At 39.2% G+C, this 27831-nt stretch overlaps 2 protein-coding genes across 4 annotated transcripts in view; one reads left to right on the top strand and one right to left on the bottom strand.

Moving 5' to 3' along the window:
- Positions 1-1255: 1255 nt before the first annotated feature.
- LOC134669966 (uncharacterized) lies at positions 1256-16340 on the bottom strand. Its single transcript, XM_063527610.1, has 5 exons — positions 16270-16340; positions 13718-13986; positions 8302-8390; positions 7437-7623; positions 1256-3690 (listed from the first exon to the last, which is right to left on the bottom strand). The coding sequence occupies exons 2-5, from the start codon at positions 13964-13966 to the stop codon at positions 3652-3654; spliced, it is 564 nt and encodes a 187-aa protein (XP_063383680.1). The 5' UTR covers positions 13967-13986; positions 16270-16340; the 3' UTR covers positions 1256-3651.
- A 92-nt stretch (positions 16341-16432) lies between these two features.
- Positions 16433-27831, top strand: part of LOC134669957 (6-phosphofructo-2-kinase/fructose-2,6-bisphosphatase) — a 35562-nt gene continuing 24163 nt past the window's right edge. For 2 of the 3 annotated variants that reach the window (XM_063527593.1, XM_063527595.1), the window contains exon 1: positions 16433-16671. In XM_063527593.1, coding sequence (XP_063383663.1) covers positions 16512-16671 — 160 coding nt within the window. In that variant the 5' untranslated portion in view covers positions 16433-16511. The remainder of the gene's footprint in view (positions 16672-27831) is intronic. The other variant, XM_063527594.1, reaches the window with a different exon arrangement.

Here is a 27831-nt window from a genome sequence, read left to right as displayed (position 1 = left end):
TATTTTCATAAACTGGCAGGTTATTAATACCTACCTATCTAGTTCTTTTTATGGGACTTTCCAGCAGCTATAGGTAATAGTTTTGTTATTAATTGTCATCCGCTTTGTATGTTCGTGCGTTAGTGCGGCTTCGCACGCCCTCAAATGTTTTGGAGAGAAACATACAATGTGCCTACGATGTACATAGGTACATTTAATAAGGCCTAGACGGGGCTTTCGCGGCAGTCGCTAAGTAGTACATAGCTGTAAGCATGGAATTAGGGTATCGTGTTAGGTCGTCCCATTCGTTTTTCGTCTAGTTCTTAAATTAGTCCTATTCTGCTTTCGTCACTCATTCTACATTTGTCACAATCGTCGGTGGCTTTCAATGTAGAATGAGTGACGAAAGCAGAATAGGACTAATTTAAGAACTTGACGAAAAACGAATGCGACGACCCAAGACGATACCGGCATTCGGTACAGTTGCCGTTCCGATATATCTGATGGCGATTGTACATAGCCGTAAGCATGGAATTAGGTACACTAAGAACTATTAGGGTATATGAGGTATGTTTGCCGCGCAAGCCTTGTGTATATCAGTACCTACATTAAATTTAATCATGTAGTGTAATTTTGATTATGCCATCTAAACAGAATCAAGCTTTTTATTTCACTAAACTATTTTCAATATACAACGCTTATTTTCACCGCTTCAAGCTTTGCAAAAAGGACAGGTGATATATTCGTAGTACCTAATAGAATAGAGGTAGAGAGTATGTAGCTTTATTTGTTAAGTTTCACAAGGTATACCTAAGCGAAAACTAAGTACTCGTAGTTAAAACATGACTAAAAATTTATATGTACCTACCTAATATTTACGAATGTGTTTGCTGGTCTGGTCTACCTACCTCTTTTCTATTTGACTACCATCGTATGCCTGGGTGCCTAGCCAAGGTGAAAATCTCTTGCGCTACGACAACGCAACGCTCTATCACTCTTCCATATTAGTGCGACAGTGACAGTTGTGTTTCGTTCGCTACGGAGCGTAAACAATTGGCATGTTGGCTACGCACCCTGATTATTATTTTTCGTTCTCGAACTCGATATTAGACCACTTTTGAACAATAGACTTAAATATAAGAGACCTGACAGAAACAAATCGACGCGTACGCGATGACGGCATTATAGTATATTTTAAGAACCTTGCCGTTCCGGTATAATTATCTGATGGAAACTAGATGTTAGTATAATGTTCTGACATGTTCGAAAGTGGTCACATTTAGCGGGCCAAATACCCATAGTTGGAAGCACGAGGAATTGCCAATGCGAATTCATGTTGTTCTGCTTCTTATCCGTAAAGTATGTGCACAGAAATATGTGCTTTCGACGGTTATTCCATGCTGATATATGAAACGATTAACTTTTAAGCCGCGTTCAAATACTGGTTATTTAAAATTGTGGTTACACATTGATCTTTTGAACGCTTTACGGAATAAACTAAAACGACCCTCACACGCCAGGGTGCTGAGCGCAAGCGAGCTAATGTGAACCATACTTGGATGTGTGAAGGTTACTTTCACAGCGTACGACGACGTTACGACGCCTTTTAGGTGTTCTTGGCGTTCAAAAGATTAAAAAGCCTAAATTTATTTGAATGCTACTTAAAACTCGGTATTATTTACTTTATATTAAAGTATTATCTTAGGCTAAGGTCGCCTTTTCGTCTGGAAGCACGTCCATGATATAGGCAGCGAACGTTAAATTTACTTTGCTGTTAATATTGTCGTAGTGAAAAGGGAAAAGTCGTCCAATTATTGAAGAAAAAGCATTTTCTCGTAGATCCTCAGCGATATTGTTGAGGATACTTTTTAGGAACTTTGCTGCTTGTACCTGATGACTCCTCTTTTTACTATGACGCATGCCGGTTGTTTCATGTAATTGAACATCGGTCTAGAATACCAAATTTATAATTGGCAATATTTTTTATATCATAAGTAAGTATAAGACTAGGTTAGTGAAACGGGGACGATCCCACTTCTGATACTCGTGAACTGTTTGGAAGCTACGGCTTAAGAAACCGATTTTAGACTTTAAAATGAATGCAATATAGTTGATAATTGGTTGCTTAAGTACGTTTTAGACTGTATATCACGGTGTTAAGCACCCGTCCCTTTTATTAAAGATATGTTAGAAAGGGAAAGACGCTGTCACCGTGATATTTACAGCTGTGGTCTCAACGGGAATAAATCATAATGTAAGCATAATCTGCCGACATTGTAACTACAATAGCGTGCTTTCTGTGTCCTACTACTTATGTCTGCCGTTTACAATAGATACAGTAGTTAGAATTATTATCACTACACGAGCATTAGGTACAGGTTTTGTTCACTGTTACTACATATAAACATCTATATATTTATTGACTGAAAAGAAGTTACTCTAATACGTCTTTGTTTACTAACATAGGCTCAATTAATTTTATATGTTTGTTAATTGGTTTGGTGGTAAGCTATTTAGCAGAAAGATTATTCTTATCTTTTGTAAATTAACACTGTAGTAGTAGTAGTAAATAAAGTCTTTATTGTACAAAAAGACATATTAAAAATAACATACAATACTGTTATTGATGAAACATTAACTTAATTTTGAGCGTATTGCATTACGCACAATTAACAACAATTAACTGATTAACGTTATAAATGGCGGCGGCAGCTGCAGAAGAAACTGTCAAACTTTACAAATTTTAACGAACAAACTAATAGGACGAGAGGCTTCGTATGATCGGCCCTAGGTATCGATACTAACTTTTTAAACAAAACAAATAAATGTGTTATTTGATGAATCGAATAAATGTATTAGCAGTGAACTGAACCTTCCATAACACTTCCAACGATCAAAATTGTATTGCCTTGAATCTCACCGCGTTGTGTTATTAATAATAAATAAATTATTACGTATATGTGCAGACATTTAATCAAACTAAAACGGATATATGTACTTTGAATCTCATTTTATTCCAAATTATTGTAAGTGCAATATTATGATTAGTTATATAATTATGTATAGTTATTTTTCTATTATTGTATCGTCAGCAAAATGTTATACGTAACCTAATATTGAGTCATTTGCAAATGATGATAGAGTTAGAACGTAAAAAGTCTGCAGCGATTTTGATAGCCCACGCAGTGCAAGCGTCATTTTAATCGTCAAACTTCTATGAAACTGTGACGTATAAATAACACTTCCACTGCGTGGGCTATCAAATCCGCTGCAGACTTTTATTGGTGCGACTATAATGTTAACTGTCACAAGGCATTGTCCATATAATGTGGTACACTTTAAATAAGAAATAAATTGTCCCAATTGACAGATGCCATAAAAACTTAGAACTTAACTAAACATACATCGCGATATAACTAAAATTGTTAACGTTAAACATTTTGCGGGCATAATTTCTTCCTTGTAACACTATTACAGACGTGATGACAAGTTTTAAGTACATGAATTAGAATAACATACAGTTGTTGTGATGTTGGAAATCATTCCCATTAAAAGTACATTTTACACATGAAATTGTTTTTATTTTTATGAATTATCCTGTGACACCAGCAGTCTTCTTAGGACTTAGAAATAAATTCGTCATTCCATCAGACACCGTGTGTTCCAGTGCATTTACGAGTATAGTATGACGTCCTGATATGAATAAAGATTCTGGAAATAAATATGATTTAATGAATAACCAAATTAAATAAATCATTATGAACTTCAAAACCGCATACGGCTTTTTAGAGTTACAATTGGGTAGGTAAAGTTTTTTGAAGATAGGCAAATTATATTTTTTCCCGATAGTATTCATTATAGCGATCACGGAAATGCAGCTCTTTTATTTTTATATTATTTTATTGATTAAATATAATTTTTTAAATGATCGATATGACGTTTGTGAAGTGAAATGGCAGATTCGAGTAATTAATTCCTTTGCCGTAGTAAATGGGACGAGATAGAAAAAAAATCGATGTCAACTGTCAGTGTCATTCTTGGAAAATAACTTGCAAATAATTTGAAAATAATGGTCGGACGAAACATTTGTGTTTTCTTGTAATTGGATGTCGGTGTGATTTCTAGAATAAGTATTTTTAACGTCCCTAGCACGCTCAACACGGATATTTTGATAATGATAACGATTGCTTTCGACTACTTGGCACTGCTTCTTGGAGAACATTTTCATTAACGCCTTCACCACGACTCTTGGACTGCTACACGAGTCATTTTGGATCTCAGTATCAACACAATAGATGGAGACGATCCCGGAAACGTTCGAATGGAAATAGAATATTACAGAGATGAACTCAAAAGTGCGTCGTACCGTCTTGTAGGAAGTACAGACGTTACTTTCCAAATTCGGCGTATTTGAGCACACCAAAGTCTTTAACAGCGATTCGGTGCCAAACTTTGAAGATATATTGGCCAAAATGGTAACTTATACGTTTGTGAGGACTATATAAACGTGATTGTTGTATTATACATACATGATGATTAAGATTGTAATAGTCTTATAACTAGGTCGTTATTGGCTATTATATATGGGCTCGGCAAGGTGTTCACAATATCTGAACACGCACGCCCTGATAATAGAGGCGTGTTCAGATATTTATGAGCACCCTAGCTGCACCAATATATCTGATGGCGACTGTACTTTAGAAAACTTATAATATAAATCCAAAATAATATAATATAAATCCAGTAAATTCCGTTTCGTTTTATTTTATAAATCCACAAATTATTATCCTTAAGCATTAACATTACAACAGTATATAGGATCACGCTGTGTGGCGTGCCCTTGAAGAGAGTTGAAAGGTTCAAATATGGTCAATATGGATAAGTATGTCTGTAGGGTAAATGTGCTTCACGTTGGGGCCTGTTTACATATTGATTAGTGTTGATTGCGGGTTTAATACATTTGCCACTATACACAAGTAGCAAGTGTATCAACTCGCAAAAATACTACATTTTTGCTTCCATTGAGGTATACATAGTAAGCACTATTCTCAAATTATGTGAGGAAATAAAACAAATTCAATTTAGTAAAGCGTATTTAATAGGGGTAAAGTGACGCGAATACAATTAAAAAAACAACGCATATTCTTAGTTTATATTAAATGTAGATGGCTTTTTAGTTTTCACTTGGTCACAGAAATACGCTAAAAACCATTTTCAGAGTAGGTGTTTCCTGCGTTTTGGCTGTCCTTCTTGTGTCCTTCCACAGCATGAGCATGTCGTAAGTCCTGTTGTATTTGTCCCTGGACTTAGCAGGAAGCTAGTTATTCATTATTAAGTTTGTTTCTGCTTTCAAATGAGGCGGTGTGCCGTCTATTCCAGGTCGTTTTCGTCACTTGAACTCATTTTGTTTATTACGAGTATTAAAATAACAAGCGGTAACTTATTGAGTATTGCACAACGAATAAACTTTGCCGCCTTTTATTTGCATATTTTTTAAAATTATATTACCATAGATACTAAGCATACGGTACGCGCATGCGTCAATCCGGGCGCACCGCGCAGCGCCCTTTCGCGGTGCTAAAGCGGTATCCAGACGGGACTGATAAAATCGGTCGATTTGATCAGAAATGAAATTGGCGTCAATCTCCAATTTTAGATTTATGGTGATATTAGAGACATTTAAATTGAAAAAATGCCCCATAACGAAAATACTAGGCTCACAAATTGGTGTTCTTGTGTCCGCACCTCATTTTATCGGTCATTATCGGCGGTTGAATTCGGCGAGCCAAATTGGCGTTTGCGTCCGCACGTCCCGATTCGATCGGGCAATTTAATCAGATTGGCGAAAAGGCGAACTAATCTGGATACGCCTTAAGCAACATCGAGTTCACGATAATTTGACATATAATAATAATAGATTTTTAGCATAAGTTGCATTTCATAAAACTTAACCCAAATCATTTGTACATTTTCAAGTCAAAGATAAAGACATGTTGTTTTTAAAATTTTAATAAGTATAGACCATAACATTGTCATGATCTTGTAACATTGTTAAAATAAGAGAGTCTCCCATTTTCATTTTATTGCATTTTTTATAAAATGTCTTTAGATTCTCGGGATATCTTGGTCCTAATTCGATTGCTCTTTTTTATGGAAATAATTATATCCTTCAGATTCACAGGATGCTCGAGGCTTAGCCGAATAACACTGCAAGGAAGTATGTCATGGCTCAATGGTTCTAATTAGCCATCAGTATAATACCGCCAATGAATGTTTACATCCACCTGAAAATAAGAACAACATTCATAAAATGAGGATAACCACACAAAACTAACAGATGGTTGAAATTGTTAGAAAAAATTAGACCGATTTCTTGTTTACGAACTTAACAGCTCATGGCAATTTAATAATAAAAATCAAAACACAAGTGAAGATAGTTTTATGTACCTATGTATTTCACGGATACGTACTCCTGTACGGCCATTGCTCCTCTAATTCAACGGCATTGTGCTTATCACTGTTATGATAATAATTTCAAATTTGTAGAATCTGCTCGCAATCTCGTATGAACTCGCTTATTTTTCTTGCAAAACTCTGTCCAAGGGTCAGCGCAGGGGCCGTCGTGTAGGGGTGGGGAAGAAAACGTTGTCCAATAATTATGCAGTGCCAAGTTATCGAAAGTAAATTCAATCTTTGTCCAAATACGCGCAGATGTCGTGGGGAATCAGAAGTCCGTGGGTCGTGCTGAGGTCGTCGAAAATCTCAATGATAACATTAATAGCAATTCGCAAGGTAACATGAGGCTTGTCCGTTATTTTTCGGGAATGAGAGCTAAGTGACACTGACAGTTGACATCGTTTTTTTTTCTATCTCGTACCATTTACGACGCGCAAAGGAATTATTGGGATCTGCCATTCCACCTCACAAACGTCATATCGATCATTTAAAAAATTATATTTAATCAATAAAATGAAATAAAAATAAAAGAGCTGCATTTCCGTGATTGCTGTAATGAATACTATCGGAAAAAAATATAATTTGCCTATCTTCAAAAAACTTTACCTACCCAATTGCGACTCTGTCAGTCACACATTAGGCCAATCAAATTGACATTTGTGATTCTTTAAGATTTCTGTAACACTGATTTGTTCATCAAAGTGCTATTTACAGTTACAAAATGCCTTTTTACATGTAGGTCTCACCACACTACAGTCGCTATCAGATATATCGGAGCGGTCAAGGGGCTCACAAATATCTGAACACGCCTCTATTGTCGAGGCGTTAGAGTGCGTGTTCAGATATTGTGAACACCTTGGCCGCTCCGATATATCTGATGGCGACTGTTACCTACCGTCACTTTCCTAGAACTTGTTTACACGGTTTGATAGCAGAGCAGTTTGATGGCTTTAAAACTTAAAAACCCAGTGACTTTAATTAAATATTTATGTAAAGCTCACATCTAGGTCTACGTCCTTTAGCCCTTCTTCAAGCGCCAGTATCGCCGGGTCATCAGGGCCGAAGACACAGCACTCGTCCTCCAAGAACCGGTCTATCTTCCGCAAGAACTCTTGGCTCGGAAACGGCTCGAAGGGAATGGAGGGGGGAGGGCTGTCCATTGTGTCCGTGGTCGACTGGAGACTGAGGCTGCAAGAAACGTAAGTAATTTTAATGTACCTTATTCGTAGCCGTGAACAGAGTGATTCAGAATAGAGAGTTATGAAGAAACTTTACATGACATAGTCACACTGTCATTGCAAATTCCATGCAGAGTTAGCTTGGTTCAACTCTACTGAATGTGCGTATTGAGTGTGTAGGTATAAAACTACAGTCAAACTACGAATATGAACACTGATAAACTAGTATTGCAATAGCGTCCTTTGTTAGGTAGGTACTTCCCCTAAAATAAATAGGTATTGTCAATTAATTTATCACAAATTAAATAACGAAGTTTATTAGTAGTTTCTCATTTTCCTCGTCTTTTTAATGTGTATAATTATACTCTATGGCACTTCTGACTTAAAATATTCATTAGAATCTCGTATCCTCGATGTAGAGTGCGAGCACGCCAAGTTTTCCGGCTATCTGCTACCGTGCTATGTCAAGTATGACGGTGACGCCTCTACGGGATATATTGTATGCATTTTCACTGCCAAGTCAGTGCAAAACTGCAATCATATGACGGATTTAGTAGTAAACAGGGGTACCTACTTCATTGATTCTACATTGATTACCTATTTCCATAAGAGTTACATTAGTATGTAACTATTTTTTATTAGGTATTTTACACTAGTGTGTAAAATACAAAATATAAGGGCAACTAACCTGTTAAGTGTGGCGATATGCTCGGGTGGAAACGCGGCCCAACCGATCCTCATCTGCTCCCAGGGATCGCTTAAATCCAGCCGCTTGTACTAGAAACCAATTACAATCGTATTATCAAACGAATCGCATCTAGGGAATGCAAATCGGTTATTGTTTTGTATGGAAATAATCGGTTTTTAACCGAAACCGCGGTTATTTCCACACAAAAAATAACCGATTTGCATTCCTTAATTGCATCGTACTCGTACCTATTATTGAATGAAGCCTTTAATATATACGAGTAGAGACTGGAGCAATAGCTATCTGATGAAAGATTTGAACAAATTCGACATTTAAGTTACTAATTCGCTCTCTTAGTTCGGCCTTTATTCGAAGATTTTGGTCCTAACTTGGGTAGCTAGGTAGCTACTTCCCAAGGATCTTTTAATTATTACACCTATTATTAGGTAATGTACATAGGTATCTTGATTCTACAACTTTTCGCGTCATTGTGATTAATATGTACTTATATGAGGAGGAAAATGTAGTTAGGTAATAAGTTTATGCTGTAGTTAGGTATGATAGGCAGTTGAAGTATCTGAGAGACTGAAATGTTGCGCCATTTTTTAAATTCTTAATTTCTAGCAGTTTAATTGCATGCTCAACTAAATGAGGTTCTCATCACAGCAAAAAAAGTAGTCACGTCTCCAAAACTCCTATTATACACGGTGTAACATGAGGAAACCGAATAATTTTAACCACGCATTTCTGAGGTCAAAAAAAGGAAAAAATGTATATATGAGTTTAGGTCAAATTAAACAAAAAAATTTTTTTTTCTTGTTTTTTCAATTTTTTAAATGTATTTGTACATAAAAAATAAACGCTTTTGGTAAACTTGTCACTTAAAATTGATTTTTATATTTTTATTCGTAAAACCTACTTTTTGCAAAGTGTTACTTGTCACTTTTTGACATCTATCAATAAGGATATTTAGACTACGTCCCATAGTATCAGGGTCAAACAGAAAACTGTGTTACGTCTTTCCTGTAGACATACACAAGAGTTAAGGGCTATAAAGGTTAATTTTCTTATTTAACCCTTATCCACGAGAAAAGGTCCTCCTTTTATTTAGAGAACTATGATAAAATCATTACTTACATGCCAACGAGCTGTAAACTATTGCCCACAGGAGAGAAAACTAGTGTGTTCGCGCGAACTGTACATTTTTTCTCCTGTGGGCATGTAAGTAATGATTTTATTTCATTTTATCATTGCAAAAACACCGCTGACACTGACGGACGTCCTTCAAAATTTATTTTCATTAATAATATTTTAACGTGGTTTTTGCCGTTACATATTGATCATTCATATACATGTTTATTATTAAATCATGCGGATAACTGTATATTTGATATATTTGATTATAAACACCGCGATCATGGGTCGCAATCAAACAAACTACCGTGTTGACAGTTGTCATGTACCGTCGGCAATACTACGTAATGAATAGAAATGATTACAAGGAGTCAAACGAAAGCGGCAACAACAAGCGCACGCCCACCACCCCCGCCCGCCTCGTCCACTTCCTCGTCCACATCGTCGTCAGGCGACGAGTTCGCAACGGCGCCTGACACAGACGGGTCCAGTGAGGAGAGCGGGCCGCCGCCGCCGCCGCCACGACCACCTGCGCGACGAGGGCGGCCACCGCTGCCGGCACGCTTGGGGCCTGCGGGACATCCTGCCCCGCCCACGGCTCCCGCTACCGGTGGTATAGTGCGACGCATGAGATGGACTCGAAACATGAACGAGAATGTCATGCGCGCCTATTATGGGGCTACAGAGGGGGGAACACAGCTGTCCGCCTATCGTTCGAGAATACTGCCTCTGTTTCAGGCTCTTGAACCTACCATCACCGTGTCGGAGCAGCGATTATCGGACCAGGTGCGCGTCATTCAGCGGCTAAAGCGATTGGATGACGCGACACTTGATCGACTTCGCCAGGAGGCTCTTTCTGCTCGCGCGGACCTCACCTCGGTGCGAGATCTGCCCGCCACGTCGCCGGATCCGGTGCCCGCACCCGACCTGGCACCGGGGGCGCCACGGGTTGATTTTTGTACCGACGAGGGGGACTTCGCGAGTCAGAATGTGAGTACAACTGCTAATGAGCAACTGAGGAGGACTTTGGAAGAGGCGATTACGCAGTATCGCGCCACAACCAACTCTAGGCCCCGATTACCACGTTTGCCTATGAATAGACGCAATCTAGCGCTAATGGGAGCCCTAAACGCTTTACTAGAGCCATATTTAAGGACTAGTAAAGATTTAGATGATACGCACTCGATCATGTACTGCGGAGCCATCGCGGCGTGCCGTGTTGCTCGCATCAAGTTTCCGGACGCTGAACGTGCACCTAGGACCGTCGGAGGTGTCCCTGCATGGCAAGCGCGGATCGAGCGACGTATCAGCTTGTTTAGGACTCTCATCGCAAAGCTGATCTGCTTCAGGGGGGGCAACAATCGCCCCCGAGTAATGCGCTTTGTGAACCAGGCGTTCGCGGGGACGGATATCAGGCCCTGCGACTACATGGCCAATGTCACAGAGCGCATCGACTTTCTAAAGCAGAAAGTCTATGCGTGGGCAAACCGTATTCGCCGCTACAGAGAGCGTGTGGATCGATTCCAGCAGAATCGCCTTTTTCAAAGTGACCAAAAGAAGGTGTACCGGAAGTGGGAGGAAACCAACCTTCGTACGCCCGACACGCAGCCGCCGGATGCTACTGCCATGACCGACTTCTGGCGTAGCATCTGGTCGGTGCCTGTCGGACACACCGAGGGGGGTTGGATGAGTGTTGTCGAGCGTGAGTGCGAGTCCATCGAACCTATGGGGGCAGTCACCATCAGCCCCGATGACGTCAGTTGTGCCATCCGCTCGGCCCAGAACTGGAAAAGTCCTGGGCCGGATGGATTGCACAACTTCTGGCTAAAGTGGTTCCGATGCTCGCACTCGCGCTTGGCAGCACAATTTCAACAAGCCCTCGAGCTTGGTTCCCTCCCACCTTCCTTAACAACTGGTGTCACCTTCCTGCTCTATAAGTCCGGTAGTACCACGGAAGCGAAGAATTACAGACCCATCACATGCTTGCCTACACTCTACAAGCTCCTTACATCCATTTTGAGAGCAAAAATCAACGCGCACATTGTCGCAAACAATATTCTGGCTTCCGCTCAAAATGGATGTAGGGTTGGGTCCCGTGGTACTAAAGAGCTCCTCCTCATAGACATGACCATCTGCCAACAAATCCGGCGGAACAGGGGTGCCCTCTCGGCCGCTTGGATTGACTACAAGAAGGCCTATGATTCGGTGCCTCATTCATGGTTGGGGAGGGTCTTAGAGTTGTATAAAGTTGATGCAGCTTTGAGAGCCTTCCTAAGCGCGTGTATGGGACAGTGGACCACAGTCCTTCGTCAACCAGGTGGCAGGGACGACCGTCCTGGCCCGCAGGATTTTATAAGGATTGAGCGAGGAATTTTTCAGGGCGACAGTCTGAGTCCCCTGTGGTTCTGCCTAGCTTTAAATCCCCTCAGCACCCTGCTGAAGGATTTGGGACTAGGTTGCCGGCTTCGGAGAGAGGGTGAAGTCATTTCTCACCTTCTGTACATGGATGACCTCAAATTATTTGCACCAAACAACCAAGACCTGTCGGAGCTACTGAAAACCACGGAAGTCTTCAGTAGTGCCATCAACATGGAGTTTGGTGTCGATAAATGTGCGGTTATGCATGTACAGCGGGGGAGGGTTGTAAATTCAACAAATTTACAACTGTCTGAGACAATGTCTTTCAGATCTATCTCTGAATCAGAAACCTATAAATACCTTGGTATGTCACAGTCGTTGGGTATTGAGGACGAGGGTATTAGACGGTCGGTGAAGGAGCGCTTTTTCAGTCGGCTCACAAAAGTCCTTAACAGTCTTTTGTCAGGAGGCAACAAAGTGCGCGCCTTCAACGCCTGGGTAATGCCCCTACTCACATACTCCTTTGGCATACTAAGGTGGACTCAGACCGAGTTGGACGCCCTGGATCGGAGGGTCCGATCACTGCTCACCACACATCGCATGCTACACCCACGCTCGTCAGTTATGAGATTGTACATCCCACGGAAGTGTGGAGGCCGAGGCTTCCTAAACGCCAAGGATCTCCACAACCGCGAGGTGTACAATCTCAGGAACTATTTCCTTAACAACGAGTGTGGGATGCATCGTGATGTGGTGGCAGTAGATAGGAACCTCACGCCGCTTTCCTTGGCAAACGAGAACTGGCGCAAACCTGTGGTACTAAGTACTGCGGATCGCAAGGCGGCATGGGAGAGTAAGGTGCTACACGGGCGGTTCTACAAGGCCCTCACGGGACCCGATGTGGACCTGCTCGCGTCGGTGAACTGGTTACGATTCGGGGACCTCTTCGGAGAAACCGAGGGTTTTGCCTGTGCAATTGCAGACGAAGTGATGATGACGAACAACTATCGGAAATATATCCTGAAGGACGGTACGGTCGACATTTGTCGGGCATGCCGCCGTCCCGGAGAGTCACTCAGGCATATCATTTCCGGTTGTTCTCATCTTGCTAACGGCGAGTACTTGCACAGACATAATCTCGTAGCCAGGATTATTCACCAGCAACTTGCTCTTCTATATGGCCTTGTGGACTGCGAAGTACCGTACTACAAGTACTCACCTGCGCCTGTTCTCGAGAATGGTCGTGCCACGCTCTATTGGGATCGATCTATCATCACTGACAGGACTATTGTAGCCAATAAGCCTGATATTGTGATAATAGATCGATCGCAACGTCGGGCCATGCTCGTTGACATCACCATCCCCCATGATGAGAATCTCGTGAAGGCCGAGAAGGACAAGTCCAGTAAGTACCTAGACTTGGCTCACGAGATAACCGCCATGTGGGATGTTGATTCGACGATCATTGTCCCGATAGTCGTTTCAGTGAACGGTTTAATAGCGAAGAGTCTCGACCAACATCTCGAGAGACTCTCGCTAGGTGGTTGGATCAAGGGACAGATGCAGAAGGCGGTGATCTTGGACACGGCGCGGATAGTACGTCGGTTCCTCTCTCTGCAGCCCTGACCACCGGTAGCTTGGGCCTTGCCCCGCTGCTGGCGGCACCCTAGGTTAGGTTTTTTATAATGTGTTTATATGTATTTTTATTGTTTTGTAAGTGTTTTTATATTTTACTTTTATATTCATATTATAAAAATACCTAACCTAAGACGATAAATAAATAAATAAAACATGTTTATTTTTTAATTATTATTAACTATGAAACTAGACGAATTTCAATGGACATTTTTGTCTCTAAATATGATCAGGAATACGCTGTTAAAATTATTCGGTTTCCTCATGTATTACACCGTGTATAACTCACCCGTGTATACCAATCATAGTCGAACTCCGAACCAGTCATGGCCCTCGACAGCGGGACACTAGAATCCGTGCTAAGGCTCCTAGCATCGTACTCTTCAGCAACTGACGTAACTGTTTCCAGTGAACTGTCGCTGATAGGGTCTGGCTCCCACATGTATGGGGTCAGCGGTATTTCAGGGATTTCCAGGTCGTTCACTATCTCTGAACGGTTCGAGGGAATTGATCCGAGGAATGTTTGAAACATATTCATCTTGTTCTAGTCTCAATTATCTTGTTTCTGGATGAAAAATTTCTATGACTTAACTATAAACTCACGATTACCAGTACTAGGAACTAACTCGGGTAGAACGGTAAATAAACTCTTTATGTCGATATCAGAAAGGAGAAATGCAAACGCGTCCAAAATCACGTCGACACTTAAAACTTCTTAACTTATTTCACAACAAGCGGTCGCGTTCGAGATAATATTCACGTAGACTCTGACTGCAGGAATTTCGCAAGTTGCAAGGAAGTTGCAGGACTCTGTGACTCACATTCGGATGTAAGGACTGTGTGGTTGCGATAGATGTTTGATCGATACGTGACGGTGTTTGCGTAGGCAACGACGATTGAGTTCATTCAGAGTGAGATTTTCTTTCTGAGACCTCTAAATAAAAGTTAAATCCTATTTTTAATCCATTGTCTCATTCATTTAGATATGTGGTACTAGGTACATGATGGTAAGTATGGTAATTGAAGCTTAAATAGTTCATTACTACAATATAAATTATTACACAAAAAAGAGAAGAGATGAATTGCATAGACGTACTTGCCCTGACTGTTTTTAAAGAATATTTGCATCATACTGCAGTTTAGATAATGAATACAAAGAAACTGAATAGATTTACATCCGTTCTTATTCATCGAAACGAATCACTACAACTACTACAAGCATATATGGAATCATCATCATCATCTCAGCCATAAGACGTCCACTGCTGAACATAGGCCTCCCCCTTGGATATGGAATACATATTCAAATTATCACTTTTAATATTTTATTATTTTATCAGTTTAATTCAAAGTATAGTTGTACTTACATATCGGCAGGTAGGTAAGTATAGTTTGTAGGACTCTACTTTCTAATTAATTATTTAATGACAGAGGTTTTTAACATCTGCAAGTACTCATACTTATAGAGTTCTTCGATTTATTTAACTAACAGTGGAAAAAATCATTTCAACATGATCCAATGCATAAAAATTGATGAGGATTAAATAACTCAATGTGTTGCAAGTATTTCAAACGATGCTAGACTTGAGTGAAATTAATCTACATCCGGACCGCGGTGCCAAGAAACGATAAGAAAAACTCCCATTAACACGTTGGCGGCGTCAATAAGTAGTCGTAGCTATTCTTATCTCTCGTCCGACAAATTGCACATCGCGAGTCCACATAAACAACATACTTTGTCATTATTTCGCAGTATGATATTGAGATGATATTCAATCAATTATAAAAGTTAAGTAGCCCACATCCACCGCCGAGGCCAGCTCTCTACATGCCTAATTTGATCGTAATATCGATATAGGAAAAACATTTATTTACATAAAAGATATTATAGGTATTACTAGTAAACAATCTCTAAATCGATTTAGTTTACTTCAATAAAATTATACACGATCTCCCGGTATTAAAATACATAAAACCGAGAATGACGAAAACTCGATCAATTAACTTAATTACTTATTTGAACCTAGGAAGTGTTGGAGTTAATGTTGATGTTAAGTTAATGTTATGGAGCTGCACTCAATAATATGCGGATAAAGGCCAAAGATAACTAGGACATAAACATGGAACATTAATATTACATTAAAATAATGGTAGAGTAGGTACCACCACAAGCGAGTTCAATATTCTGTATATATATAAACAAATGTACGACTTGTACGAGTAGGTACCTATAATATAATAACACTATCGCAGTTTTCAAACGAAATTATGAACTGGAATAGCTATGTTTAAACATAAAGATAAGGTGTGGGATCGAATAGAGCACATAATACCTGCAAAAGAATTTACGTAGGTACTAGATCTACAAAACATCTGCTTAAAGCAAAAAGTCGTATTTGTGCTCGAAGGACCAAAAACATACGTCCCTTCCGTTTGAGAGCATCGATCAAGCGCACGCGCTGTGTTATATCCGTAAAACATATTTATGTTTTCTGGTGAGACCTTAAGAACTGAACAACAAGTGTGATTTTCCAATAACAGTGTAATTTTAGTGTGTTTATGACTAGTATTGATGGCAGAGTGCCCAAAACCCGCACAGTGTCTGACCGACGCTCGCCGGAGCCATTGTGCTGTACTTACTTGCTGTATTAGTTTCTTGCGTCCTTGCACTTGACTTAATTTCATTACCGACGCGGAGTGACCATGAAACATACGAATTATAGGACTGTTTAGATTTTTTAACGGTTGTTAGCGCGAGCGTGATATGTAAAGAAGTATAATTAAATAAACATCGTAGTGTCAGACGTTAGAGAGTTATAATAATTTCTTAAAATTTTCGACTTTAGAACCCTTTTTATTGAACATAAAGTTTCTACGAATGCGTCCGGAAATATCTACAAAATGTGGCCACCGACGCAACTGCGCATCGTAACGTAACAAGCCGCGGGCGCAAGCGAGAGCGACAATGACATATATCCGTCGCGCTTCCATAAATTTCCACAATATCAGCTGATATCTGAACGTCGGCCGCGGCGGACGTATCGAGTCTTCTCTCCTCAGTCATGCCGCGATAGTGATACGCCATGGAAGTGCTAAACGCGTCGCCTTCGCTCCGGCAGCGCGGCGTCAGTGCCAGTGAGAATCATGAGTTAAACCAGTGCCCCAGTGTCATGTCTCCGGAGACCAAGCGGCTGCTCCCACCAACTACGGAAACCATCATGACCAAACCCTTCCCCATTAGAGGTAAGACTAAAAGTCTCAAAAGCAAGTGACTACCTTGAAATACTGATACTTGAAAAAAATAGAAGTTAAATCGACTTGGCCAAATCCGTTTGCAAACCGAATCGGAGTCGACTAACTCGATTAAAAAAAAATCGATTTCACCCATCACTATAACTTGGTCAAGCAGATCTTGTCAGTAGAAAAAGGCGGCAAATTTGAAAAATGTAGGCGCGAAGGGATATCGTGCCATAGAAAATTTGAATTTCGCGCCTTTTTTTACTGACAAGATTTGCTTGACCAGCTATACTAAAAATACGCGAAATGAAACAGCTGGCGTTAGAGTTTAAAAAAAACTACTTAGGCCTTGGAGACTAATCCTTTCAGCTCATAAATAACGGACTTTTTAAACCGGTTAGTAAATACAAAAGATAACTTGTTTGTTTACGTGCAATGAATAAACATCTGTTATTTACGACAGGTGTTTACTTTGTGGTTTGTTCATGAATGGCACGCCTGTTATGGCTACAAAAATATAATTATCACAATTTATCGACTCTATATTTATGCTTATTTGCTCTCCTTTACAAAACAAACTACTGAAAGTTGGATTCTATCCCCCTTATTCATAAACGCGCTACAAACCTCAGTTAGCTAATAATCGTTTGTCTTTATCTGTCATTTTGACTTATGTGTTTGTAAGAAAGGGATAAAACATAATTTAACTAAATTAGGCCCGTAAAGATTTATAAATAAATAAGGGGAGACAGGGGAGATGACTATTATTGTTATTGAACTTAATCCTGTTGGAGCCAACTTAACAGGTAGGTATATGTGACTTTCCATAAGAGAAGGGTTCATATGATCCAAGTCCATAAGAGTGCAAAGGAAGAGTTCCTTATGTAATGAAGCATAACTAGCATAAGGTTCTTTCTCTGATGGATTATATTAGGGACTTCCCGTGACAAAATGATAAACAAATAAATCATGTGGGCACCTTACCCTAATCACCCCTAATGGGATTCATTCTTTTACAACGCTTAGTGGGAATAAACCGAACTTGCGAGCTTTCAGAGCGATGGGACCGGCGGTGTTCAGAAACTTGCCACGTTCGAGTAATGTCCGAAGCGCTGAGCTATTTGTTTTCCATTATCCTTTTACGTTTTTATTTAATTATTTAGCATGCAAATGCAACCTAAAAACAACATCATCATCATCACATCATCATCATGATGATTGATGATGATAATTGGACTTTTAAACATATTTGTTTAAATAACCTTTAACGTTAGAGCTGTTTCCCACGGTACGGTTTTTGCAGGATCCCGTTTTAATAGTAAGGTGCTCGACGCGGTCCCAGTCCATGTTATCTTGAAATTTAAGTCATTGTCAATAGGGGCGACAGCAAGTGTCATCTATTGGCCATTAGCATCTCGAGCACTAGTACGTTTGCCTTATACATAAGTGCAATACATATAAATAACGTTCACAAGAGCATTCTGTTTGCGGTACCCTGCATGCATACAACAGAAAACTGGGCGATAACCGCGAAAATCGAAGTTCGCAAATTGCGGGGATTTTTCCTGTCACTCTAATTAGACGTAATTACGCCTACGTTGGAGTAAAAGAGAAAGATCCCCGCAATTTGCAAATTTCGGTTTTTGCGGTAGCCGCTCTGGATCCTGCTAAAACCGTACCCGCAAAAAAACTGGACGTCAGTGGGAAATAGCTCTTACTTAAATCATAATAATCATTACCTCATAAATCTACCGGTACCGGATTTCACAATATTTATATATAATAATTATATAAGTAGCCAAGTAACTTCTGGATTGAGCTGATAAGCCATAGTTTATACCGGGTGTGTGGCCTGTAATAAGAGCAAATAATTAAGACGAAACGGGAGCTGAGCTAAAAGTCAATTTTGAGATTTCAAGCTGAATATACCCGTCGCTCTGACGGGGCGTAACCGCGGCGTGAGAGACTGTATTTGTGTGTAATGCACGCTAACAGACGCGTGCGATGCGCACGTACTCGCGCTGGCGCGCACCTCACCGATTGCGATTTGCATTGTCACTTTTTGTTACTGCTACTACTAAGTAGGGTAATTCGCCAGTAACTGGCCACTTCTAATAACTGGCCGCCCTAAACTAAAAATGCATCCTATTCACCTATAAACAGAATTCATTTTAGTATAAGGTTTCAATAACTTCAATAACTGGCCACCTTATACTAAAATTAATTGTATTTATAGGTGAATATAATTCATTTTTGGTTTGGGGTGGCCACTGACGAATTACCCTATTGCGATTGAACTTTTTTACTTACCCGGTTTACGTTTACGGAACTCGATATCGAATAGGGTAATTCGCCAGTAACTGGCCGCCCTAAACTAAAAATGAATTCTATTCACCTCTATACAGAATTCATTTTAGTAGGTATAAGGTTTCAATAACTGGCCACCTTATACTAAATAGAATTCTATTTATAGGTGAATAGAATTCATTTTTGGTTTGGCGTGGCCAGTTACTAATAGTGGCCTGTTACTGGCGAAATACCCTATTTATGTACTTAGTGGTTAATACTAGTATTAAGTAGGTATTTTTTTTCAATAATGCTCAGAAACGAAGTATAGACATGACAAATATAAATATTAACGTCTTTGTAAGGCAGGAGTCTATAGAGTAAGAGTAAGTGTATGAAACAACCAATTCAGCTAGGACTAGGGAATGCAATCTAGATATCGCAATTTCGAGATCTCGCTAGATGTCGCACGTATTTTCGAAATTTAACCTAGTTGACAGGAAATCTCGATATATGCAATCTCGGTCGAGATCTCGATTAATATTTTCGAGATCTCGAACAAGACTGAAAGTGAAATACTTTGTTTTAAGTAATATATGACCTTAGATTCATGTTGTTCAGGCAGTGCTATTATGTGTCCGGCTTTAGCTCTATTATTGTTACGCAGTTTCTAAGTAAAGGTAAATAGTGGTTTAACATCGATAGCATTTCATAGAAGTAAAGTAAAAATTAAAATTGATTTTATGTTAAATGTCAATTTAATTTGTTGTTGTTATTTTCAAAATATAACATGAGGTACCTTAAATAAGTAGTATGTCGGCGGCATATCGTAAAATCGTAATCCTAGGCGTATCATGAAACGCCACCATTTCCTGATCTAATATTAACCCAGGCATATCACGATCTTCCTTATGAAAGAGACGGCAGATCCATCAGAGCAATGCATTCTTTGATATTCCTAGCTTCATTGTAAAATAATTGATTGAGAAATCATATATTTTCAATGATTTTTTAAATGACTACAGTTATGACTACGGTTATTAGAAACCAATTATAGTATGTTTAATATTCTTTCTAATGGTATGCATCACCAATTGATCAGTAAAATAGAACCCGGGAAATAATGATCAGTTGAGGTCGGTCGCCCGCCATTTACGTGACGGAACAAAATTCATCATTACTTTGTTATATCTAGACACGCGGCAGCGTGTCAAGCCAAGTTCAAGCAAAGGAACTGGCTAGCCAGCGCCAAGTGTAATATTACACGAACCACTTGGTGCCACTTTTGACCCTTCTATAACTCAAAACATCTTTAACGTAAACACATAAAACTACGTGTGTTTAATTATATCCATAAGGACATCTAGAAGCCCAAATTTCATGAAGCTAGCTCAAACGGTTATAAAGATATGAAGGTCAAAAAGTCGTAAATTTTAAGACTGACTGACAGACCTATAGTATCTAAACCTAACCTACTTCCAGATGACCTAGAAGGATGAAATTTGGAATCCAGCTCAGTTATTGTGTGAAAGCGTAGGAAAAAATCTAAAAATAAAAAAAAGTTATAAAATAGGGGGGGTCCCCATACAAAAAAAAACATTTTTTATTGTGACTGACATATAAGTACCTAAACCTAACCTACTTCCAGATGACCTAGAAGGATGAAATATGGAATCCAGCTCGGTTATTATGTGTAAGCGTAGGAAAAAATCTAAAAACAAAAAAAAGTTAATAAATAGGGGGGGTCCCCATACAAAAAACCTGTAATACGCGCTAAACAACCGGCCAACGGTGTGTTGTTGGCGGCGCGCGGCACCACATAATTAATACAAAGAACAGAAGTAAAAGACATGCAGCGGAAACACAAGAAAAAACATTAAATCTCAATACCTGCCTAGTTTTCTTTACAAAAAGTATTGATATCCCATCAAAAACATAAATGTAAAAAAGGAGAGCCAAGTTCAATACAAAAATTATGCTCGGCTGTGGGGTTCGCCGCAAAAAGAATGGAGATCTAAATGAGTGCCAAGTTCTATGCAAAATCCAAATATGTATTTATAGGAACAAAATAACATTATAAACAAGTATTAAACTCTATTTCTTTGCTTTATTGGATACCTATAACAATTGCTGTTATTTAAAAAAAAATGTGAGATCTTAAAGTAGGTTAGATTTGGCTTGGCCAGTTTTTATCAGAATTACAAAATATATATGTTGAATAACTTTATAAAATGACTGATGTAATGAAAACTGGCCAAGTCAAATCTAACCTGCTTTAAGATCTCGCATTTTTTTTAAATAACAGCAATTGTTATAGGTATCCAATTAAGCAAAGAAATAGAGTTTAATACTTGTTTATAATGTTATTTTGTTCCTATAAATACATATTTGGATTTTGCATAGAACTTGGCACTCATTTAGATCTCCATTCTTTTTGCGGCGAACCCCACAGCCGAGCATAATTTTTGTATTGAACTTGGCTCTCCTTTTTTACATTTATGTTTTTGATGGGATAATATCATACAGCAATAAAACTTATGTTTTTGGAAAGCTAATGAAATTTTTCGTATATTTTATAATAACATTAATTGCGGTAAAGTTATAATTTATTGAGTTAGACGCATGTTTTGTCAGTACTTATGCCATCCATGCACGGTAAAAAATCATATATTTTAAATATTTTGTAAATGACTACAGTTATGACTACGGTTATTATAAAACAATAATTGCACGTTTAATACTCTTTCAAACGACATCTGACACGAACCGATCGGTCCCATAGGACTAAAGAAGTGAACAAATATCAATGCTGGTCGGCCGCCCACTTTTTCCTTCCTTTTTTTCGACACGTCCCCCCCCCCCCCTCCATAAAATAAAAACCGGTCTATTCATATTCTGGAGACCACGAGGAATACGTCCATACCAGTTTTAGGTATTTAGAAGAGATGTCGACGAAAATCAGAATATCACACCTTGAGGTTTGCACAAAATGGCTGGTGTTCATTAGGCAGATCATGAAATGTCGGCGTTTCATTGTATTCCTAGGAATATCTCGATACGCCCGATTTTACGATGTCTATATGTATGGAATTCTTAGAGATTTTTGATTAAAATAACACAATTCTAGTTATTTTCTCAAATTCGATCTCGTCGAGATATTAATCTCGATCCCGAAAATCTGACTGTCAAGATCTCGAAACACCCAATCTCGATTCGGATTTTTCGTGCGAGATCTCGAATCGCCAATCTTGGTGCGAAATTGCATTCCCTAGCTAGGACCTTAAATTGCTCGACAATTAGGGAGCGTGACTGTACCTAAAAATTTTGTAAACCCATAACTGCAAGCAATAAAATATTTTTGATTTTGATTTCTAATTTGAAATATTAGAATCAAAAATTTCAAAATAGATTGTACCTATGTAACTACAAAAATGTGTTCCCTCTCAACGCAAAACCCTTTGTGTCTTAGGAGGATCTAGATATTTTCACACAAGACGGTTTATCGATAACTTCTTACATCACTAGATTATCGACATTAAATGTCGACTATTGCCCATCACTTTTCTGGCTGTGTACGTATTTAGAAACTTGACTCCGCCCCTAAAATTAGTGCGATAGGGACAACTGCAGCTGAGGCGAAAAATCCTGCGTAAAAATGTCAAAAATCGAGGTTTCGTACTCCTCTTTTTCCTCCTCCAAAACTTAACCAATCGTAACCAAATTTGGAAATCTAAATGATTATGAAATTATCTGTGTCGGACCGTTTTGCTTTTTTGGCTAATTGATATCAGTTTTGAATACCACGCCTCTCATTGCGGCATAGTCAATTAGGCCATTTTGGCCATTTTTGAAGGGCTCTAGCGCCTTAAAAAACAAAAATATCACAAAAAGCAAAACGGTCCGACACAGATACTGACAATATTAATCTGTGTTGAAAAAATCATTGCTCTAGCTTCAAAAACCACGGAGGAAAACGAGGAGTACGTTTGTATGGAGAAATGACCACTCCTGTTGGCTCTTAAAACATAGATTGTACTCCTCAAACGGTGACACTTTTGTTCGACAACTTTTAAAAATTATGACGTATTTAGACACCCTATTTTTCATACAAAACAAATATTATCTTCAATGGACGCCAATGCCACGCCATATCATTGTGATTGACGTTGCTTGTCACGCCTTAATCATGACAAAATTCGCAATACATTGCGTCTTACAATAAACTTTAAACTGTATTAAAAATCAAACCACAAGTTATTTTTAAAAGTCGCTGAACAAATGTTGGACAGTATGAGGAGTACAGCCTACAGTTTAATTTTTTGCTCATTTTACAGGCCACACCCGGTATACCTACTTGGCTTCCTGTTATATTTATATTTTGATCATGTAACACGTGATCTTAGAGATGACCTATTGACGTCTTGATGTAAACGTTGCAAAGGTTAAACAGAATGAAGAGATAATACGTATAGTTTGCTGGTTGATGGACTTGTTATATAGGTACTGAACTGTTACCCAGCTGCAATTATTATTTGTGACGTCCCATGGGTAAAGGCACCTAATGGCGGTCGACGCTTACGCTATTATTAACGCCGCTCCAATATTATTGCGGCGCTATGCGACGTAAGCGCCAGCTGCCATAAGGTACCTTTTGCCGTGGAACGTCACATTTATTACTTAGGTACCTATACAGGGTGGCTAAAAAATAACTGCATTCCCGTTGCCAGGGAGGTTTTGGGATTAGAATTATTATTATATTGAGCAACTTTTATGGAACCAACCCCAAAATCGCAAAAAAAATTGTCTGTTTCATACATTTTGGCTGGTCCATTTTCTAAGGGAGGGCAAATTTGTTTTTCGCGATTTCGGGGTTGGTCCCATAGTAAAAGTTGTTCAGTTTGATCCCTAAATCTCCCTGGCAACAGGAATGTATTTATTTTTCAGCCACCGCGTAAGTATAGGACGAGAAGGTCTTGGAAATATAGAGAAACAAATTTTTCGCGCCTTTTCCTACTGACAAATTGGTTTCAAAAACGATACCGTAAGAGTAGTACAGTCAAAAAAATAATTTCCTACCCATTTTGTACTTTGTAACCGTGATAATACCTAGTATGAGGTCTCTACTCTCTAGCGACTTTCATATTGATTGTCACTGTAACAAGGTACGAAATGGAGCAGAAATTAAATTCTTTGACTATGGGTACTAGCTTAGGTACATACTTTGAAATATTAGAGTAGCAAAGAGAGTGAAGTAATAGTGTAAAATTATAAATGTTTTCGAAGTAAATAAAATAATCTCAAAATAGTTACAAGTGTCAAGTCAATTCACATTTAACATGTATTGACTTGACACTTGAGTAACTATTTTCTATCGGTCTATCTCCCACACTGTTAACTGACAGTTAATAAACCTTATTACAAAGGACATAAGGTCCACCGACGGACAGTTGAGAGTGTTACTGTTTGTACAAAATTATGACGAGTAACAACATGTGACGTTCCACGGCAAAAGGTACCTTATGGCAGCTGGCGCTTACGTCGCATAGCGCCGCAATAATATTGGAGCGGCGTTAATAATAGCGTAAGCGTCGACCGCCATAAGGTACCTTTATCCGTGGGACGTCACATATTTAAATACCTACTTAAACACGATTGTTTATTGTACAATGTACATGTATTACTCATCATTTATCTTAATTATTTGCACGGATTAGTCACGTGACGTTATTTCTGGGTCACGTATTAATTGAAGCAGAGACTAATTGAATTGCTAATGAGACCTGTATGCATTTCATGGTAGAGCGAAATTGATAAATGCATAGGTATCTAATAGAGCCAAACATATACCTAAAATGATTATATTTTATTTTATTAATTATACATATAAAAACTTAAATCTAAACTGGCGTCTGACGCATACTACTCAATCGATGCCTTTTTCGAGACCTAACACTGTGCCAAGTTGATAAAAACTATATACTTAATACAAATAAACAACTGGTAGTTCGCTGGCTCAGCCTTGCCTGTCCTACTATGTAAATCTAATTATTAATTAATCGTAAGACCTAGCATTAAGCATTGTACCTGACATGTAAAATTATATTTTATCAATAAAGAATTGAAATTGAAATTGAAAAACATACTGGTACTCCATTTATAGTTTTAGAGAAATTCTTCGACGGATATATTTTCATCCTGGTCAATTAAATAGAAGCATGTTGCTGATTTGCATTTGTAGCTACCTGACGAAGTCTGCGCTGCGGTAAGATATTATCTTACATATAAACGGTATAATTAAAAAAAAATCTATTTAAGAGTAGGGATTAAAAGTTTTCAAGGTTTTTCCTAGTTTTCCGATAGTAAAGTACTTAGTGTACTTACACACTTTCATAATTTGCAACGAAACCACCGCCACGAGCCACGATATTTACACACGACTCAGTCAATGGTTTGGTCATGAACTGGATCGCGCCAGTACGGCGTGATATTCAGATTTTAACTCCTCACCAGATATTCCATAAACATTTAGTCTGCTCTGTTCGACATCTCCAATATATGTTGGCCTCTAGACAAGTTACAACTATGTATAATCACGGATCAACTTTCGACTGGTACCTTCGTCAGTGAACTCAGAAAGCGTTGTGAAAAATCAGCAACTATGTTACATAACACCACAACTTTTGCAGCCTCGTATAACTCTTGACAGCTAAAATCAACCATAAATAAAGTTCGTTAAGATTTAAATTCGAATAAAAGCGACTGACTCGTTACATCGCGTGGACGTAACGTAAACAGAGACACGAGTGACACGAATGTCTACGAGAATAGTTACATAAGGCAAATATTGTGTAGATGACAAGTTTGATCTATTTTGTGTACCTATTCAGTAACGGCATGGTAATTACATATTTATTAATCTGTGATGGTAGTTGGCAGAGTTGGCGCCGAGCACAGACCAACCAAGGCAGTGTTCTGTGGCGTCATGTAACAGTGAATATTCTACTTCTACTCGGGTAAAAGAAATGAAATTACTAGAGATGCACCGGATATCCGGTTACTATCCGGTATCCGGTCAGCGGCCATTATTTTACTATCCGGCCGGATACCGGATAGTGACCTGCTATCCGGCCGGATACCGGATAGTGACCTGCTATCCGGCCAGATACCGGATAGTAACATTGCTTGATTTCGGAGTAAACAAATTGGATTTAAGAAACAGACACGGTCATAATCGTACTTCTTTATTATTTTAAAACAATTTAATTATTCCACTGACTTGCACGCGCACTCATTTCGAACCTAGAAATGAGTCCGCGCGAACGTTTACAGGAAACAGGTCAAACTTGCAGAATGCGCACCTGTTAAACCGAAATGTAGGTATAGTTCCGCCGGCCGGATACCGGATATTCGGCCAGTGTCCAGGCCGGATATCCGGTATCCGGCCAAACAACTATCCGTTGCATCTCTAGAAATTACGAAGTTAATCATGCAATCTGTACCTAGATGAACTAATTTCTAAAACATCGTCAATAGTCTCTACCAACTTTATAAGTATTTAATGTAGTGATATTACTCACATTCGTTTCTATATTTTGTGCAGGCACCGTGGAAATACCTATTTATTTACCTATTCATTTTTTGCATATCGACAGCGAACCTTGAAATCTTCCTTTTAACAAATATGAATTCATACGGAAACCAAATGTACAAATCGTACAATAAAGAGATGTGTCTATTACGTGATATTACTATGTAGAGCTATTTGTAAAGCTAAGCTATGAAGTGTGTGGCAGATGCTTTTACGTAGTGCGTTTTTCTATCCGCTACCATTGACGCTGACTGTACCTATATTAATGTACAGTGTAATACAATAGACCAGGGCTCCCCAAACCCCGGCCCGCGGGCCAAATCCAGCCCGCGAAGCGTTCCAATCCGGCCCGCCGACAGCGTTCCGATCCGGCCCGCGGGAGCCGGGTTCCAGGTGTTCAGCCCTAAAAGCAGCAACCAGATACACCCCTCCTCCCCCCTCGGCGCCGACGGTGGCCCGCGCGAAAATTCTGAGGCACAATATGGCCCTCAGGTAAAAAAGTTTGGAGACCCCTGCAATAGACGAAGTAAAGTGGATTAGATGGGTTACGTAGCCTCACCCGCCCTTGGCCTACAGACAACGCTCGAGGCGTACATTTCTGCCCTCCTAAGCTAAAAAGCGGTATTTGCATAAAATTTTCATTGAAAATACGTCCTTTTAGCTTAGGAGTGAAGGGCGTACCTATTTTCAATGAAAATTTTATGCAAATACCACTTTTTAGCTTAGGAGGGCAGATTTATTATTAGTTTTATTAAAAAGCTACTGTTACAACTCTCACAAGTTACATTGTCTTGCCTGTTCAATGGTTTCGCTATAAAAATGCCGGCCTGTCAGTTAGAACAAAATTTTGACAGTTCCGAACAACTGACAGGCCGATACCGTCCAGCGGACTGTTAATCAGTGGGCCTCTTTAGCCAGGCTACAATCAGTAAAGCCGCCTGTCCACTGGAGGCACTGGAGCTAAGCGAGGTAGCGGTAGCAAGATGAAAATCAACCAATAAAATTGCATTCCTCTCGTTGCGCTATTGTTGGGTTTTTCTCCAGTGGACAGATAGCCTAATTATAATTTGCCTGCCGTATAAACTAGAACCTGCTTTTCACCCCCCAGAGATGATTTCCTGGGTAAGAGAAAATATTTCCGGGGCTTCCCACGAAATATAACATGTATTACATGTATGGTACACGCTCACACTGTTAACTGTACATCGGTGGACCTTATGTCTTTTTCACACCACCTATTCGGAAATGAGCTTTTTCCTCCCTACTAGGAGGGATCAAAGTAACACTTTTCT

The sequence above is a fragment of the Cydia fagiglandana genome, chromosome 13 (genome assembly GCF_963556715.1).
Source record: "Cydia fagiglandana chromosome 13, ilCydFagi1.1, whole genome shotgun sequence".
NCBI lineage: Eukaryota > Metazoa > Arthropoda > Insecta > Lepidoptera > Tortricidae > Cydia > Cydia fagiglandana.
This window is presented reverse-complemented; position numbering and strand designations above follow the sequence as displayed.